Source organism: Poromitra crassiceps, assembly GCF_964638095.1.
Source record: "Poromitra crassiceps genome assembly, chromosome: 8".
NCBI classification, from domain to species: domain Eukaryota; kingdom Metazoa; phylum Chordata; class Actinopteri; order Beryciformes; family Melamphaidae; genus Poromitra; species Poromitra crassiceps.
Genome location: NC_139629.1, coordinates 47596651 through 47615771, shown reverse-complemented (window position 1 = coordinate 47615771; position 19121 = coordinate 47596651). Strand labels below are relative to the sequence as shown.

The window sequence follows — 19121 nt, the reverse complement described above, 5'->3', positions numbered from 1 at the left end:
TTCTTCCATGTCCACGTGGTCAAGAGACACAGGAAATACCTGAGGTTCTCCTTCCTAGGGAAGGCTTACGAGTTCTGTGTCTTGCCTTTCGGCATGTCATTGAGCCCGCGAACCTTCACGGCTTTCGTGGAGACGGCCTTGGCTCCCCTCCGCGCGAGAGGGGTTCGCATCTTCCTTTACCTCGACGACGCTCTTATTGTGGCCGGCTCGAGGATCGAGGCCATGAAACATACCAAGGTGGTGACCGATCACCTGCAAACCTTAGGGTTTATGGTGAATTGGAAAAAGAGCTGCCTCGCCCCAGAACAGACGGCGATCTTCCTGGGGCTCGAGTTGAACTCCCGGGCTATGCGAGCCCGCCTTTCGCGGGAGCGACAGGCGCGCACGGTGCGGACAGCGAGGACATTAAGTCGATGCTCCTCGGTGTCAGTGCTTCAGTGCACAGTTATGTTGGGCTTGATGGCCTCGGCGCTGCATGTGCTCCCCCTGGGGAGGCTACACATGCGTCCGTTCCAGATCTGGTTCCTTGCGTTGCGCTTGGATCCAGCCAGGGACCGTCATCGCAGGGTGCCTATGACAGGTCAGGCCCGCCTGGCTTTGGCCATGTGGGCAGACCCCCGTTACCTATCGAGGGGCACTCGATTGGGCCCGGTCCCGCTCAGGCTAGTGATTCGCACCGACGCCTCCCTCTGGGGTTGGGGTGCGGTGTGCGGGTTTCTGTCGGCGAACGGCCGGTGGGAAGCCCAGGAGCATCGCCACATAAACGTATTGGAGCTGGAGGCGATCCGCCTCGCTCTGCTTCATTTCCAGCGAGTCATACATGGACGCCATGTGCTGATTCGCTCGGACAATATGGCGGCGATCGCCCACCTGAACAAACAGGGCGGTGTGCGGTCGAAGGCTTTGAACCGGTTAGCGGCGGAGATTCACCTGTGGGCGTACCCCCGTCTCCTGTCAGTGTCGGCGGTCTTTCTGCCGGGACGGCTGAATTACGGCGCCGACCTGCTGTCTCGAGGCTACCCCCGTCACACGGAGTGGTGCCTCCACCCTCAGGTGGTGGAACAGATTTGGGCCAGGTTCGGTCGTGCCCGCGTCGATCTCTTCGCATCGCGGCGCGCGACGCACTGCCCATTGTGGTTCTCAATCCAGGAGGACAGCCCCCCGTTGGGACACGACGCGTTGGCGAACGCGTGGCCACGGGAGGGGCTCTATGCGTTTCCACCGATCCCCCTGATCCGTCAGGTGTTGGACAGGGTGAGGGAACAGCGTCTCCGGCTCGTTCTAGTGGCCCCGTTCTGGCCCAGGCAGACATGGTTTGCGGACCTGGTCTCCCTGGCGCAGGGCCCGCCGTGGGCATTGCCGGTGCGGGCCGATCTCCTGTCCCAGGCGGAGGGGGAGGTGTTCCACCCCTCCCCAGGCAGGTGGAAACTAGCAGTCTGGCTCCTGAACGGGACCAGTTGCTAGCACAGGGCTTGCCTGACAATGTGGTGCGCACTATTCAGAGTGCTAGGGCCGCTTCGACCCGCACCCAGTATGCGTACAAGTGGCGGGTTTTTTCGCGATGGTGCACAAGTAAGGGTGTGGATCCAGTGAACTGCAGCGTGCGTCCAGTTCTCTGTTTCCTTCAAAGCTTGCTTGACGCGGGGCAGTCCCCGCAGTCGCTTAAGGTGTACGTAGCCGCGATTTCGGCTTGCCACATGGGGAGTGAAGGGACCCCCGTGGGGGTGTGCCCTTTGGTCTCGCGCTTCATGAAGGGGGCGCGTAAACTGCGCCCGCCGGTGCGGTGCGTTTTTCCCAAATGGGACCTGGTTACGGTGCTGGACGGGTTAACGGGTCATCCGTTTGAGCCCTTGGACTCCGCCGATTTAAAGGTTCTGTCCTTAAAGACTGCGCTGCTGCTGGCCTTATCGTCAGGGAAGAGAGTCAGTGACCTGATTGCCCTCTCGGTACAGCAGGCCTGTATGGTTTTTGGGGACGATGGGCGCAGGGTTACGTTGCGACCTAACCCGGCGTACCAGCCCAAGAATATTAATGCCAGCTATAGGTCTATGGTAATAGACTTATCGGCATTCTGTCCCCCGCCGTTCAGTTCGGGTGAGGAGAGACGTTTGCACATGCTGTGCCCCGTAAGGGCGCTCTCGGCCTATGTGGCTAGGACGCGCGCTTTACGCATTACAGATCAGCTGTTGGTTTGCTTTGGGCAAAGGGCCCAGGGCGGACCCCTTTCCAAGGATCGCTTATCACACTGGATAGTGGAGGCGATCGCGTTGGCATACTCTGCCGTGGGCAAGGTTCCCCCGGAGGGTATCAAGGCGCATTCTACGCGAGGTGTTGCGACATCCTCTGCGTTGTTGCGTGGTGTGTCGGTGAAGGACATGTGTGCCGCGGCCTCATGGTCCTCTCATCACACTTTCGTCAGGTACTACAGTCTCGACGTGTCCGGTTCGCAGTTTGCGCACGCGGTGCTGTCGGTGGCAAGAAAGTAGTATCGTTGCCACTCTAATATGTCAGACGGTTAGGCATAAACGTTGCCATATGGCCGTGGTTCACCGGTGCCTTTCGGGTCGCCCTGTGGGGTGCTCCCGGCAGCAAGGTCGGTTGAATGGAGGCACTAGTGAGAGCTTGAGTTCGAAACGAAGTAAAACGTTAGGGTTGTGCTACAACCCAGGTTTTACGAGTGAGAACGAGAGCTCTCACTACCCAGCCTTGCTGCGTCGATGCGTCTCTGGGTGCGTCGGATCTCAGCTGGCTGGAAGAAATGAGTGGCGGCCCCTGGGGTGACTGGCCGTGACGTAGTCACGGGGGCGAGGTGGGAGGCCCAGTCAGCCCAGGGGGGCACCACGTCACCTAAAGGGGCGTGGTCAGGTTTTAATGTAAAAGTAATTTTTGGAGCAAAAATGACAGTCTTCCATAATGCTGCGTACGCAGCGAAGTAGGCACTAGTGAGAGCTCTCGTTCTCACTCGTAAAACCTGGGTTGTAGCACAACCCTAACGTTTTTTGCTTATGTTATAGGGTTCTCCCAACAATAATGATCTAAAACTAATGAAAAGTAACGAGACAACACAAACTACATCAAACAAATGAACAGAACAAAAGGTACATCGTGAGGAGGGAGACTGAAATGGTCTGAAGGCCTTCTCAAGCCCAATGAGTGCACTGTGCCCAGGTGCACCCAATCAGCCCAACGACCCCAACACCTGGGGCCGGTTGCACCTAAGCATCTTATGTTAAGATTTTCCTTAGAGTCCGATTTAAGGTGTCCATAACATAAAATCGGTTGCACAAAACACCCTTAAATATTCTCCTTAAGGTTAAACATTTTAAAGAAAACGAAAGCACAAGATTTAAGGGTGTTTTGTGCAGCCAATTCTATTTTATGGACATCTTAACTCGAATCCTAAAGAAATTCTTAACTTAACGTGCTTTGTGCAACCGGCCCCAGGCTCCTGCTGGTCACACTATGAGGGTCGTCACACATGATGTATATAACTTGTTTAAAGACATTTACTTCAAACAAGTGACATTTATTACGTGAGCTTTACAAGTATGAATGCAAGACTAAATCACATGCTAAGCCTGTCATTTTAAGCAGTGTAGCGAAGCTTGTTGGCTCGCTGGGGGCAAAGCTTTGGGGCTTGCCTCGTGAAGTGTGCTGGATCGTGGATGAAGGCTCACGGGCTGTGATCGATCAGAATCACGGAGATGGAGATAGGGACCGACATGTCGGTCCTGGGACGCGGTTGAAATACCACTGGGATGACTGGGTGTAAGGCAATCAGGCACCAGGGCCTGGCCGGTTGGAAGATGGCCAGGATTCAGTTCGGGTCCGGATTTAGTTGTGCTATTGGTTGACATTATTAGGGGAGTAAGAAATACCCGAATCAAGCAGGAATCTCTCGGATGTGGCCGGAATCTCTTGGATGAGGTGAATCAAGCATAGCGTCACAGGACACCTGGCTTATATGCCCGCGTTTTGGTGTATGACATCACGTCATTGGTGATGTCACAACGTTCTAGGGAGCTATGACATCATCAATGTTATGTCTGACATTGCCGATGACCTCACAGGTGAACTCTATGCTATTACATCATCGGTGTCATTGTTGATGATGTCATCGTCATTACGTCGTGGCGCGCCGGCTGGTGGGCATCGACTGCCCCAAGAACAGGCTTGACGGTGGGCCATTATGGGCCCTTTTCTACAGCCGCTCCCAGATTCCTGTGGGGAATCTGTATTCTTCCAGAAATGGCCGGAATGGCCCTCTAGTCCCACCTGGTATAGGCAGGGCTTGGTTGATTATTCTGGGAGTGAGGGGGGCTGTGGTCCGCCTGGCCACCGGCCGCACGCCGTTGTCCAGTCCCGTACATCACAAGAGCCAAGATTTGGTGACTGTCCTCGTTGGCCAGGATGTGTGTGGGATCCTACTGCAGTAGCGAGCTGTAATGGCCTCTGGGGGCTGGAGCTTCCAGTTGACGAAACTCAGCGGCGTGAGGTCAGCGCGGGAGCCGCTCAGGAGCCAGGGGTCTATCCATCCTACCCATCCTACCCAGCTACTGCGGTAGTGGGGAGCCTCTGGTTCTGGTGGCTTGAGTTTCCAGTCGAGGAACCTCAGCGGCATAGGGTCGGTGAGGAAGCAGTTCGTCTGCCCTCGTTGGAGGGAGGCCTCTGCCCCTAGTGTCCCGTTGGCCGCCCCGTGGAGCGCCGGTGTGGCATCCTCACTGAGGGCACCGAAGGTCGTACACTCCTCCGGCATGGGGGGAGCCGACCTGAGGCCACCGTAACTTGGCTTCAACTCCTCGCTCTTATCCGCGGTCGTGGGGAGTCGGGGTGTCTTTGGCCAGCGATCTGGGCTGAGAAGAGGTGGTCCGCAACCCCGACTGCTGGTGGTGAGTGCGGGAAGAGGCCTTCCCCACGCGGTGTCGACCACAACAGCCACCCGTGATTGCGGCGGGTCGTCCTCCCACTCTTCCCAGGCCTGCAGCAGTGTCTCGGGCAGGACCGGATCATCCCAGCCCGGTTCCCATTTCCATCGGTGCTGTATGAGCAGGATAAGATGGATCCTCCCGAACTGATGGAGGGGCAAATTCCTCGGGCGGGATTCCTGCTGCAGGGCGGTGATGGGGTAAGGGTGCTCGCCTAGACCAAGGTTCGGTTCCGTAAAGGCTCTCTTGGTGCAATAGGTCTGCTCTGGGCAAATTGCCGGCGAGACGATGAGGGAGACGGCCGCCCCGTGAAGCATCTGGGGCTCCTGCCTCGCCGTCCGCCAAGGCATGTCCACTTGCTCCACTTGCTCGGACTTCTTGGCCTCCCTGGGGGTCTTGGCTGGAGTCGTCTCCGTGAGCCCGGGCAGGGCCAGGAGGTGAATTCTGGGAATAGGTAGTTGAGATGGCTGGTCCCGTCCTCTGGGGGGGTCCCAGCTCTCGACCTCGGCTATCCTGGGGTGGTTGATGCCGTCCGGCTGACTGTGCCCCGTGCTGTTGGTGCCAGCGTTCGCCGTGCCTACCTGAGTGTGGGGTATCGCAGTGGCGGGGTCGGCCGCTCCGTTGCACTGTATTGCATGCTCAGGGTCGGCGACCTCTGTCGGTGGACATGTCCTAGGTGGGAGTGTTGGTGGCACTAGAGCAGTGGGTTCCGTAGTATGGGTCGTCGGCTCTGGAGCCGCCGTGCTGACCTGACCCTGGTCTTGGGAGGTGAGAGGCACAGGTGGAACTGCCGGGGCCCCGGCGAGCAGACAGGCGCGAGGCCGGGCTGCTACGTGCTCCTGCTCGACTTGCAGCCGGGCACGAGCCCGGGCCTCGTGGTGGGCCAGCTCAGCTTGCCGCAGGTGTCGGCTTCTCTCGAGGCGGCGGGTGATCCGCTCTCTAGCTTGGAGGGCCTCCTCTTGGGCCTGTTGGGCCTCTGCTTGGGCCTGTTCTTGGGCCCGTTGCGCCTCAGCGTGGGCCTGTGCTTGGGCCTCTGCTTGGACCCGTTGAGCCTCTGCTTGGGCCCGCTTCGCCGCTCTGGTTTGCTCGTTCAGCCGGTGGTACTCCTCGTCAGCTTCAGCCTCCTCCGCGTGTTGGCGGCGAAGGTCCTCGGCCGCCAATCGTGTCATGTATTGCTCGTAGGCTGCCGCTTGGGCTGGGGAATACGCGTGGGCGCGTACGGTTGACCGTGAGCTGGCGCTAGAGTGTCGCGATGCACCATGGTGGTGGGAGCGGTGACTGCTAGCGCTATGATGGTGAGAGTGACTGGGGCTCCTCAACCGGGGCTCTGCTCGGGAAGAGGGTCGGGCCCCTTGGTACCGGGCTGACCCATGGCCGCATGGGGTCTCCCGGTCATGGGCGAGGGCCTGGGCCGAGGATATTCCGTCATGATGGCTTGCGCCCTGATGATGGTGACTCCTGCGCCCGCTGGGTACATGGGCGTCTCTGTCGTCATAGGTCGAACCTCCATGACCTGACCTGTCCCGGCTTGACTGGTGGCCACCTTGATGGGACCTGCCAGCGTGTTGGGATTCCTTGTATTCAGTGATGTCCCGGTTGGTCTCCCTTTTGCGCGCGATCTTATGTTCGAACTCGGCCCTTGTCTGGGCTGCCTGAGCGGGGAGTCGGTGGTGGCTGCGGATGAGTTCCTGCCCCTGGTGGATCTTCTGGTCGGAGTGTAGGGGGTCTCGCCCTTTAGTACTACTCCGAACGCTGGATACTTGGCTGTATCCAGTATCGATCTGGTGGGGGAAGGGTTGCTCCTCTGGTCGACGAGATGTCGTGACCAGGGCGAGCTCACCTGACTCCTGCTCCATCTCTGAGCGTCGCAAGTCCTCCATCCGGCTCGGAGGACCAAATTGTAGCGAAGCTTGTTGGCTCGCTGGGGGCAAAGCTTTGGGGCTTGCCTCGTGAAGTGTGCTGGATCGTGGATGAAGGCTCACGGGCTGTGATCGATCAGAATCACGGAGATGGAGATAGGGACCGACATGTCGGTCCTGGGACGCGGTTGAAATACCACTGGGATGACTGGGTGTAAGGCAATCAGGCACCAGGGCCTGGCCGGTTGGAAGATGGCCAGGATTCAGTTCGGGTCCGGATTTAGTTGTGCTATTGGTTGACATTATTAGGGGAGTAAGAAATACCCGAATCAAGCAGGAATCTCTCGGATGTGGCCGGAATCTCTTGGATGAGGTGAATCAAGCATAGCGTCACAGGACACCTGGCTTATATGCCCGCGTTTTGGTGTATGACATCACGTCATTGGTGATGTCACAACGTTCTAGGGAGCTATGACATCATCAATGTTATGTCTGACATTGCCGATGACCTCACAGGTGAACTCTATGCTATTACATCATCGGTGTCATTGTTGATGATGTCATCGTCATTACGTCGTGGCGCGCCGGCTGGTGGGCATCGACTGCCCCAAGAACAGGCTTGACGGTGGGCCATTATGGGCCCTTTTCTACAAGCAGCATAGACAGGTTAGCAGTTATAAAGCAAGTGACTACATGACACACAGACAGAGCAACATGTTGGACCAGATGCAGAGAAAAACATCAGTTTAACCCCAATGCAACAGGTGGGGCAGTCAGTGGGCAACGACCTTGTCTTACCTGCAACAGCTCTTTATCTGCGAACGCCATGATTCCCTCAAAGATGATCACACTGGCTCCATACACGGTTTTCTGTGGTGGACGAGTGGACACACGTGCAGGTTCTGTTTACACACCTGAATGAACTGTATCCTGTGCAGGAAATCGTTTCCTGCAGCATGCTAATGGTATGGTTATTACAATATGCAAAATACCTGTAGACCTAGAGACAGTGTAATGTGCAGTGCTGAGGTACAATGTAACAATGACTCAACGCAAGTGACTTTCATCAGCACAGTGGTTGTCAAAGTGGGGTTCGAGGAACCCCCAGGGGTCCTCGAAAATGGCAGAATGTATTACTATTGGTCATGGGTTTCATACACATTATGTAATATAACATCTAACAGCTAAACTCTTATCAGACGGGGGACCCTCTGAGAAAGTCTTATCAAATGGGGGTCTGTGGTCTAATTTCCGTTTAGGGGTCCTTCATGTGAAAAAGTTGGAGAACCACTGCATCAGCACACATCTAAATGTAGTTATGGGACAGTGAAAACTAAAAACAACTAGACAATCACAACAACAATGGTTTGCCAGGGGCCAGGGGCCATCTGGAGGAGCACATTTGCAATGTGACTCCGAACCTCCAGCAAGGCAGATTAAGGCCCTCTTAGATAATGGAAATGAGATTGTATTGCAGCGACTCTGAAATGCAGCTCGTTAGCTTAGCCTACCACCTGTTCTTGTGTGTGCGTGCGTGCGTTGGTCCTTCCTTACCCACTCTTTCTGTCGCCCGTGCGTCTGGAAGTCGTAGACTGGGATCTTCACACTCTTGCCCAGTTTGAGTTTGCGCAGTGTGTGCGTCAGCAGGCTGAAGTCAAAGGCGTCGGGGTGGTCAAAGTTATAGTCGTTACTGGCAGCCAGACTCTGCTGCTCTGGGGACAGCACCTGAGGACAATGGCGGAACGACATTACAGCAACCTTGTTGCTACGGCGATGATGCATTCCTAGTACATCACACAAAGTAATTTCCTGGGCAAATACCGTCTGTCACTTTCTGTCTGTCGCCTCACTCTCTCTCTCTCTCTCTCTCTCACACAGACACGCACCCACGCGCGTGTGCGCGCACACACACACACACACACACACACACACACACACACACACACACACACACACACACACACACACACAAATAAACAGTCAAGTGATTAAAATGGAAGTCAAATGACTGGAAATCAATCAGAAATTAATAACCTAGATGTGAACGGATATCTGTAATATGATGGATTTCTGAAAATGAGGTGAATAATACAGATATGATGAAGTGATGCTGTCCAAATTTTCTCTTGTGAAATTGGTCTAAATGTCTCTAGCTTGAAATGTTTCCGCGTTGTGTTTGCTCATATTAAATGTGTACGTTCTATTCTGAAAAATAAAATACTAAAAAAAGAGAGTAAAAAAAGAGGATGCAAATCACGAGTGGTAAAATGACGAATCCATTTCAAGCACTAATTGTTGCTGTGAGATGAAAACCTTTCATCTCCATCTTCAGCTTTCCAGGAAAACAGGCTGGTTTTGATCTTTGCCTCCATTCAATGGGTTTGCATTAAATAGGGATGCACGATATGTCGGCAATCATATTTGTATCAGCCGATGTTATTCATTTGTGGATATATCAGTAGTGGTCCGATGAGCAAAATAACAGCAATGTTAATATTGATTATATCGGTATCGGTCAAAAATGAGGATACGGTGTGGTAAATCTATGATTTATGGGCTTTTCCAAATATTTTGGAAATAAAGAAAGACATTACTTTTTCAAATTCACAGTGTTTACATGTGTTTTTCAGTATACAACATTTGATTATCATAGAAACTTGTTTTCGGTTACTTGTTATCGGTAAATAACAGTTTTCGGCCATTACAGCAATGTTAATATCGGTTATCATCTGGAACAAAATGTTCATATCGGTGTCGGAGTCCCTGGTTTTGAACACAAGGCATCATTGAATCTTCTCCACCCTCAAAGGACCATGAACTCCTTCAACTGAAGAGAAAACATCGAAACCAAAACTGGAGTCACAAGGTCTTCACATGACAGGGACAAAATAATTGTTCAGCACGTACTTTATTTGAGCGCACACACACACACACACACAGGACCTAAGTTTAGGCGGGAGGGAAAGATCATACCCTGTGATGTCTGTACCAGGAGGGGTGTGTGTGTGTGTGTGTGTGTGTGTGTGTGTGTGTGTGTGTGTGTGTGTGTGTGTGTGTGTGTATGCCCTGAACGTTGTCGACCATTAAAACTCCAGATGCATTTGGCATGCTCTCAGACACACACACACACACACACACACACGGCACGCCCCCTTCTCAAGTGAACCAATCACAGCCTTTGTATAATAAACTGGCCCCTCTGGGTGTCTATGGCAGCAACGTGCAACAGCCGCCCTGCTGTCAAAGTGACATAATGTAGCGTTCTCACAGAGCCCATGTGATGACAGAGGCGGACGATATGGATTTCAAAAGAACACAATTCCCCCGGTGGAGCTTTGCATGCCAACCCCTGCTAGCTAAATGGCAGGTGCATGGTGGCGGGCTAGCATTTGTGGAGGGCTACAGTGTGTGTGGTCGGTCAGCCCCTGGTATTCCTCCTCCTCTGCACAGTCAGGTTGTGACAGACAGCGTTACATAAGCAGAGAGTGGGTGGAGGTGCAGGGTAAGGGGGGGGGGGGGGGGGGGGGGGATTAGATTGATAGCTCTTGGTTGATTGGTTGATTGCTCTCGTCGCTGCTAGGCTGCATTTTGTTTTTACATGTTGCCACTTCCTGCTCCTCTTTCTTCAGTCTCTCCTCCCATCCTCATTTTTCCGTTCATCAACCAGAGAATCCTATGTTCTCTCTTTATCTCTGTCTTATAAAACGGCTCTCTCAAATCAAGCAATCTGATTGGTTCACAGCCATTGTATAAATCCAATAACCGAGTCCAATAACCCATGGCCATGGGTTATTGGACTCGGTTATTGGTTGCCATGGCAACTCTCTTACTAAAAGCCTTTTTTTTTTTTCCAAAAAAACAAATGGCGGAGACAGCTGTCAGATCCTTGTGAATCGATCTTCGCTTATAACTTTACTAATACTTCGCAGAAAATGATGTTTTGTACAAGAATAGACGCGGGCTAATGTCTTAACCCCTCTCTCGCGCGCCCTCACTCTTAACCCCGCATTTCTAAATAAGACGTAACGTTACTTGGTGTCGGCATACGGCTCTGGTGTTGGGCTTTGCAAAACGCTCTCAGCTTCTCAGCAAGCGCCAGGATTGGCCAATGTCGACTTCAGTCTCCAGAACGATCCAATCAAATCACCCGCATGTCTATCTTCTTGCTAGAGGTCCCACCTTACAGTAGTGTTTCAACTGACTCTTAAAGAAAAACCATGCCAGTCGGACTTATAGTATTATTATTATTATATTATTATACTTGGAAACCGTTTTATAAAAGCAATATAGCACTCGAGCTGCAAAATACCTGTAGACCTAGAGACAGTGTAATGTGCAGTGCTGAGGTACAATGTAACACTGACTACGTTTACATGCACACAATATTCCGCTTTTTGCCAATATTCGGAAAATTACAATATTCCGACTAAATGAATAATCCACTAATATTCCCGCTTACATGCAGCCTGCGGCCTCGTGGGATAACAGCTTATCAGCGGGATATATTCTCCACAACACACTTGCTCTCATGCTATATTGCTTAATTATACACTCAGTCTCTCCATCCTACCATCCAGGACAGTGAGTTATAGTATTATTATTATTATTATTATTATTATTATTATTATTATTATTATTATTATTATTATTATTATTATTATTATTAGCCAGGAAAGACAAAGATGAAGTAACATTAAAAGGGACAGCGGATTTCTTGGACTCATGGGATCAGCTGATGTAAAGATTTGAATCTGTAGGATACAAAAATCAGCTAGGACACCACACTGTATGAACACGTGCAGTCGTGCACACACACGCACACACGCATGCACGCACACACACACACACACACACACACACACACACACACACACACACACACACACACACACACACACACACACACACAACTCGCATATGTATTCTTAGATATAGGCATCTAGTATCCTAGGCTCACGTTACAACACACGCACTCCGACGTATTGAAACACACACCTTGTAAAAGGAGTCCATTGAGAGCAGGACGACCCAGGGGACGTCCAGATCCTCGATGATCTTCCTGGCCACGGTGGTCTTCCCTGACGCGCTGCCGCCACACAGGCCTACGACAGAATGTCAACAATGGACACAAACACATACAATCACTTTTACACATGGCTTCTCATCGCAACACACATTATGTTATAGTTACCAAATACCTTTCTTGGGTGGAAAGTAGTCTGTCTACTAGTCTGGCAAGATGCCCTGGGCAGCTTCAGGCTATCATGATCGTGTAGAGGCAGGTATGTTCAGGGTTGACACCACCATTACCTTACAGACATGTTTCAGACACTCCTTTTCTTGCACGCAACGCAGACGTTCCTCTCCGATATTCAGCAATGCAATGGAAAGGGTTATCTGCCACTAGGCACTCTATGCACACTCTATCTATGCACCCTATGTACACTCTATCTATGCACCCTATGTACACTCTATCTATGCACCCTATGCACACTATCTATGAACCCTATGTACACTCTATCTATGCACCCTATGCACACTATCTATGAACCCTATGCACACTCTATCTATGCACCCTATGCACACTCTATCTATGCACTCTATGCACACTCTATCTATGCACCTACACTCTATCTATGCACCCTATGTACACTATCTATGCACCCTATGCACACTCTATCTATGCACCCTATGCACACTCTATCTATGCACTCTATGCACACTCTATCTATGAACCCTATGCACACTCTATCTATGCACCCTATGCACACTCTATCTATGCACCCTATGCACACTCTATCTATGCACCCTATGCACACTCTATCTATGCACCCTATGCACACTCTATCTATGCACCCTATGCACACTCTATCTATGAACCCTATGCACACTCTATCTATGCACCCTATGTACACTCTATCTATGCACCCTATGCACACTCTATCTATGCACTCTATGCACACTCTATCTATGCACTCTATGCACACACTATCTATGCACCCTATGCACACTCTCTATGCACCCTATGCACACTCTCTCTATGCACCCTATGCACACTCTATCTATGCACTCTATGCACACTCTATCTATGCACTCTATGCACACTCTATCTATGCACCCTATGCACACTCTATCTATGCACCCTATGCACACTCTATCTATGCACTCTATGCACACTCTATCTATGCACCCTATGCACACTCTATCTATGCACTCTATGCACACTCTATTTATGCACCCTATGCACACTCTATCTATGCACTCTATGCACACTCTATTTATGCACCCTATGTACACTCTATCTATGCACCCTATGCACACTCTATCTATGCACCCTATGCACACTCTATCTATGCACCCTATGCACACTCTATCTATGCACTCTATGCACACTCTATTTATGCACCCTATGCACACTCTATCTATGCACCCTATGCACACTCTATCTATGCACTCTATGCACACTCTATTTATGCACCCTATGTACACTCTATCTATGCACCCTATGCACACTCTATCTATGCACCCTATGCAGACTATCTATGCACTCTATGCAGACTATCTATGCACTCTATGCACACTCTATCTATGTACCCTATGCACACTCTATCTATGCACCCTATGCACACACTATCTATGCACCCTATGCACACTCTATCTATGCACCCTATGCACACACTATCTATGCACCCTATGCACACTCTATCTATGCACTCTATGCACACTCTATCTATGCACCCTATGCACACTCTATCTATGCACTCTATGCACACTCTATCTATGCACTCTATGCACACTCTATCTATGAACCCTATGTACACTCTATCTATGCACTCTATGCACACTCTATCTATGCACTCTATGCACACTATCTATGCACCCTATGTACACACTATCTATGCACCCTATGCACACACTATCTATGCACGCTATGCACACTCTATCTATGCACCCTATGCACACTCTATCTATGCACCCTATGCACACACTACCTATGCACCCTATGCACACTCTATCTATGCACCCTATGCACACTCTATCTATGCACCCTATGCACACTCTATCTATGCACCCTATGCACACACTATCTATGAACCCTATGCACACTCTATCTATGCACCCTATGTACACTCTATCTATGCACCCTATGTACACTCTATCTATGCACCCTATGTACACTCTCTCTATGCACCCTATGCACACTCTATCTATGCACCCTATGCACACTCTATCTATGCACCCTATGCACACACTATCTATGCACCCTATGTACACTCTATCTATGCACTCGATGCATTGCCTGACAGCACCTATGTTCTGGAGCAGAACTTCGCTTGATGACACTTCCTCTCGTTGTTCTCGCTCGACTGGATCCTTGCTTGTGTCCCATGTGTACGACACGTCGCTTTGCATCAAAGCGTCTTCTCTTCTGCCAAATGCCAGATTGTAATTGTAACTGTCAATAATGGCACATAATGAGCTTGTCAACAGCCTTTAGTGGGAAATATGGTGATTGCTTATCTGTCCTCCCAAACAAAGACACCTCTTATCTGCTTATGGAGGCTATCTCCATTTCCAAGAAAGTAAATATTCCTGTCAGTAGCTGAGACGTGACCAGGCTTTTAGGTTTTTAGGTGTTAGATATCACAGCACGGTAGATGTTCATCTACTCACTTCAAATCTGGACAGTAAACAAGACATGGTAGTGCAGTAACGTGCATGGACGTGCAGTACTTCTAAATACGCATAATGTCATGTATTTGAACTACCTATTTAACTACTTGTGCAAACAATCATCATGTAACTTGTAACAAGATAGTACTTAGTTACAATACTTGACAATACATAATTTCCCCCCATCAGTGTTAAGAAGTCACTGATGTGCTTTTAGCATTTTGAAAATACAAATACATGTGTTGTTTCATAAAATGTGGTCTGCTGTGAGTTTATTATTCTGCACTCAATCCAAAGATATGGAAGGGGGTGTCATGGCTTCTTAACAAACAAACAAACAAACAAACAAACAAACGATATTGTGGCGTGTGTGTCTTCTGGACAGCCTACCGACGATGAAGGCCTCTTTGGACTGCGTTCCATGCTCGTTGTACCAGGGCGGGCGTCCGGCCGTGTAGATGGTCCTCTTGGAGGTGCGCAGGAGAGGAGGCTCAGACTTACACTGGCTGGTGGTCCGCTTCCTCGGCGACAGTCCTGCGGTCACCGTGGGGAGGAGCCGGTCCAGCGATCCATCACCACCTCCACTGTTAACACAGGGCACAGCAGAGAACGCTGCCATCACTGTTCTGCTGCGCTGTGCAGTTTAAGTTTACACTCGAGCAGAGTCAAGGAAGACACACGTGACAAGTGGAGGATTTGGTTTCTTTGATCATCAGAAACAATGTAGCTTTATCAAATGATATAGTAGCTTTTGGTTATTACAGGGATTCTTGTGGCAGGTGCTTTGGTGGAGTATAAGTAATAATGCCAGCTATCTGTAACTAGGGCTGTGAATCTTCACTGGCCTCACGATTCGATTCGATTACGATTCAGAGGGCTACGATTCGATTCGATTACGATTATTGACGCATCTCGATGCATCTTAAATCGATGCATCACTTTTTTTCCCGAATACATGATTTATTTTTTCTCGCTTTCTTTTTTCTCACTGTGTGGCTACTTTTAAAATAAAAGTGCATTTGGAATTGCATTGCATTATGATCCATAATTAAAATAAACAACTGCATGTACTTCCATTATATTTAATTTGATTATTATTATTATTATTATTATTATTTATTTACTTTTATAATCGATTTTTGACATTTGTGAATCGATGCAGAATCGCGCACGTCCGCATCGCGATGCATCTTATAATCGATTCTTTTTGACACCCCTATCTGTAACTCAATTCCCTGCTTACATAACCAAACTGAAGTCTGTATTCTGCATGCATGGTAAGTGTTTCCCACAGGATTGTGAGAGATTGTTGTGGGTGGACCTTGCACCCTTTAGGTGGGTCCCCCCCCCTCCCCTCCCCTCCCCCGCAGGAAGAAAGTAGTGTACACTGTAAAGCAGGGCTACTCAATTACAATTCAAAGAGGTCCAGATAGAGAAAATGTCCTCAAGCAAAGGTCTGGAACACCGTCGTTTGCGTTATGATTAGGGATGCACGATATATCGGCAATCATGTTTTTGAAATAAAGAAATGTATAACTTTTTCAAATTCAGTGTTTACATGTGTTTTTCAGTATGTACAAAAAAAAAATTATCATAGAAATGTGTTTTTATACAGATCATATCGACATCGGTAAATATCGGTTATCGGCCATAACAGCAATCTTAATATTGGTTATCGACATCGGCCAAAATTTTCATATAGGTGCATCCCTAGTTATGATTCAGTGACATTGAATTTCAATGATTGCAGTAGCCTAATGGTACAATGTCTGTATGTAGTCAACGACTGACTGTACCTCTTCTAAAGCCACCTATTTCTGAAGAAAATGGTGAAAACAACATACCCAAACTAAAATTCTTACTGTGGCTGAACCACTAGGGTTACAGACAACTGCCTGACCATTTCTGAAAGGTAAGACTTTGAAGTTTCTGTTCCAAGTGTCAGAATGACTCTATGTGTTACTGACCCTGAGTAACACCAGCTCAAACACAGTGGTTGATTCTCGCCTAGAATAAAAAACACTTTTAGAGTGTAATCAGTTACCTGTGGTTGTTGTATTTATGGCTAGAAACCCAATGGAGACATAGCCACAGGCCTTACCACATCCCAACTCAAAGGAGATGCAAAAATACCAAAACATGAGTATTTGGCAGTGGTTTTTATAGGGAGATACCTAAGCCAAAGAATCTGAAATTTTTTCAGCACTCTTTGTACAAGACGGCTATAACTTCCGCTGTGTTGATCTGATCCAAAAAAGGAAGACATGGTCCAAAGCGCAAGAATCAGACGATTAATTTGCTATGTAGCATGAACAGCATTGTTCAGAATTAACCACCTAATTCACCACGTTAATGACAGATGAACAGCAAAGAATCAGAAATGTAACACCCGTGTTACGGTGCAATTCAAGAGGTTCAAAATAAACATCAACAATGTTTATTTACAGTTTTCATATTTAACTGGATTAATTATAAATAACTAGCCTATTATAATAATAAATACATGAGCTACCACTCTGTCTATCTGTCTGTCTGTCTGTCTGTCTGTCTGTCTATCGATCGTTAGCAATGCAAACTTTGCATGCTGTTGGGCAGTGAATGTGTGTGTGCCCTCAGTCTGGATTCCATAGACAGCTGGTGAGGATCGCATCACACTTCACGAGACAGACTGGTTTTGAACTGCTCGTGAGACCAATAAATGAACATGAGTCTGCCTGCCCTGCTCTGGATTCAAACTAAAGCTTTGTTTTTGCGGTCTACTCATTTCTTTTGAGCACGCCAGGTGAAATTACTTCTATCTCTTGCATTTTCTCCGAGTCTCGCCTCTCCTCCGTCCGTGTGTCACTCTCCCGCAGCAGCAGCAGCAGCAGCACAGCCTAGGGAAGTCAAGCAACAGGCAGAATCGATTCGCTTGTTGATTGGCTGAGTAGCATCACGTGTGATGATTTACAGCGCATGCATTGGTCTGTGAGCTAAAAAATGATTGTGGGAGAGAATACTGCTTTCTTAAATACAATGGTCCAATGTATACCAAAATCACTTCCAGGAGAGAACTCAAAGTAACATTTGCTTTGTAGGCATAAACAAAACTAAAAGAAAAGAACATGGAATTTCCTAACTTTGATTGGAATGATGTTCACCAAAACAGTTCTGTTCAAAAAAAGCTATCCGTCAACTAGTTGAAATTAAATATGTGGCAGTCCAAATCTATTTGAGGTGGACAAAATCTATTTAAGGTGTTTTAGCGCCACAAATAGATCAATCTATGGGAAACACTGCTGGGGAACATGCACCTGTCCTGGAACCCGGGAGAGGGAACGTTGCCCTGTGGCGATAACAGGAAGGGAACTTTTGCATTAACCCATTGATACCTGATGCAGCATTTGTGTGCGTATCCCTTTAAGACCGCGAACCGCGTTCGCGGTTCGCGGTCTTAAAGGGATACGCACACAAATGAGGGATATACACACAAATGCTGCATCAGGTATCAATGGGTTAAGAGTAGTTGATGTCCGTGTCTTATTGTCAGAATGTGTTTGAACATGAATTTGAAGACATTGTTATTATGCATGTTGTTCCCCCAAGTTACCATACGTGCAAAACACAGACAGACTTCTGTTTGGTTATGTAACCATGGAATAGATGACCTGGTGAACCCAGCACTGGGCGGGGCTGGACTAGTGTTGTGTTACCTGCTGTCAGGGGTTAATTTGACGTTGTCACACCTTCATCAGGTGAGCTTTATGTCTCACATTGTTCAGCGCACACTGAACTGCTGATGCTGCTGCTAAAGTCCTGGTAAAATGGCCTGCAGTCATATAGCGCTTTGATCCAAAACGCCTTACAATAAGTAGGTGCCTTCACCCAATCACCCAGACATTCATACACCGATGGCGGCAAGCTACCACGCAGAGTGCTGGTGCTGCCATCAGGAGCAATTTGGGGTTCAGTATCTTGCCCAAGGACACTTCGACTGTCATCATGCATACTGGAGGAGGCGGGATCGAACCACCGACCTCTTTTATCCAGAGCAATTAGTGGACGACGACCCGCTCTACCGCCTGAGCTTCCCAAAGTACAGTATTTACTTCAATGCCGTTGACTTCCTGCTGTCACTTCTGCAAAATCATCTCTAAACAATGATGCGATTTGACTACTCGGGTCTGTACCAAACAAGCATGTTCCCTTACATCTGGAGCGTCTGATTCGTAGGCCAGGGCATCTCTGGAGCACCACAATGCTTCAGTTAATGCTACGTCGTTGTGACACATTTGACTAGGGCTGGGTATTGGCAAGGACCTCACGATACGATAGGTATCACGATACATGGGTCACGATATGATTGTATCACGATACATTGCGATACAATACATATTGCGATATATTGCAATACTCTACATCATTTACTGAAAATTAGATTCGCTGTGTACCACCCAGGCAGTGTAATAATATGTACGTCACTTTATATTGATAACTTAGTGGACAAATTGAGTCAAAACTACCGAGTGTCTTACTGAACGCACTGAAATAAAAAAGTATTTTTATTGTGTCACTGAGCTGTGCAAAAAATCGACATGGCGATCGATATATCACGATATTTTTCTGAAATATCGATACAGTATTGCGGAAAAAAAGCTTGCGATATATTGCCGTATCGATTGTA

At 48.9% G+C, this 19121-nt stretch overlaps 1 protein-coding gene across 1 annotated transcript in view; it reads right to left on the bottom strand.

Annotated features, from left to right (window-relative positions):
• The window catches only part of uckl1b (uridine-cytidine kinase 1-like 1b), a 41613-nt gene that overhangs the window by 18215 nt on the left and 4277 nt on the right, over positions 1-19121 (bottom strand). The window contains 4 exon segments of the mRNA XM_083641648.1: positions 7583-7654; positions 8339-8509; positions 11780-11886; positions 14849-15042. Of these exon segments, the coding sequence (XP_083497774.1) occupies positions 7583-7654; positions 8339-8509; positions 11780-11886; positions 14849-15042 (544 nt within the window).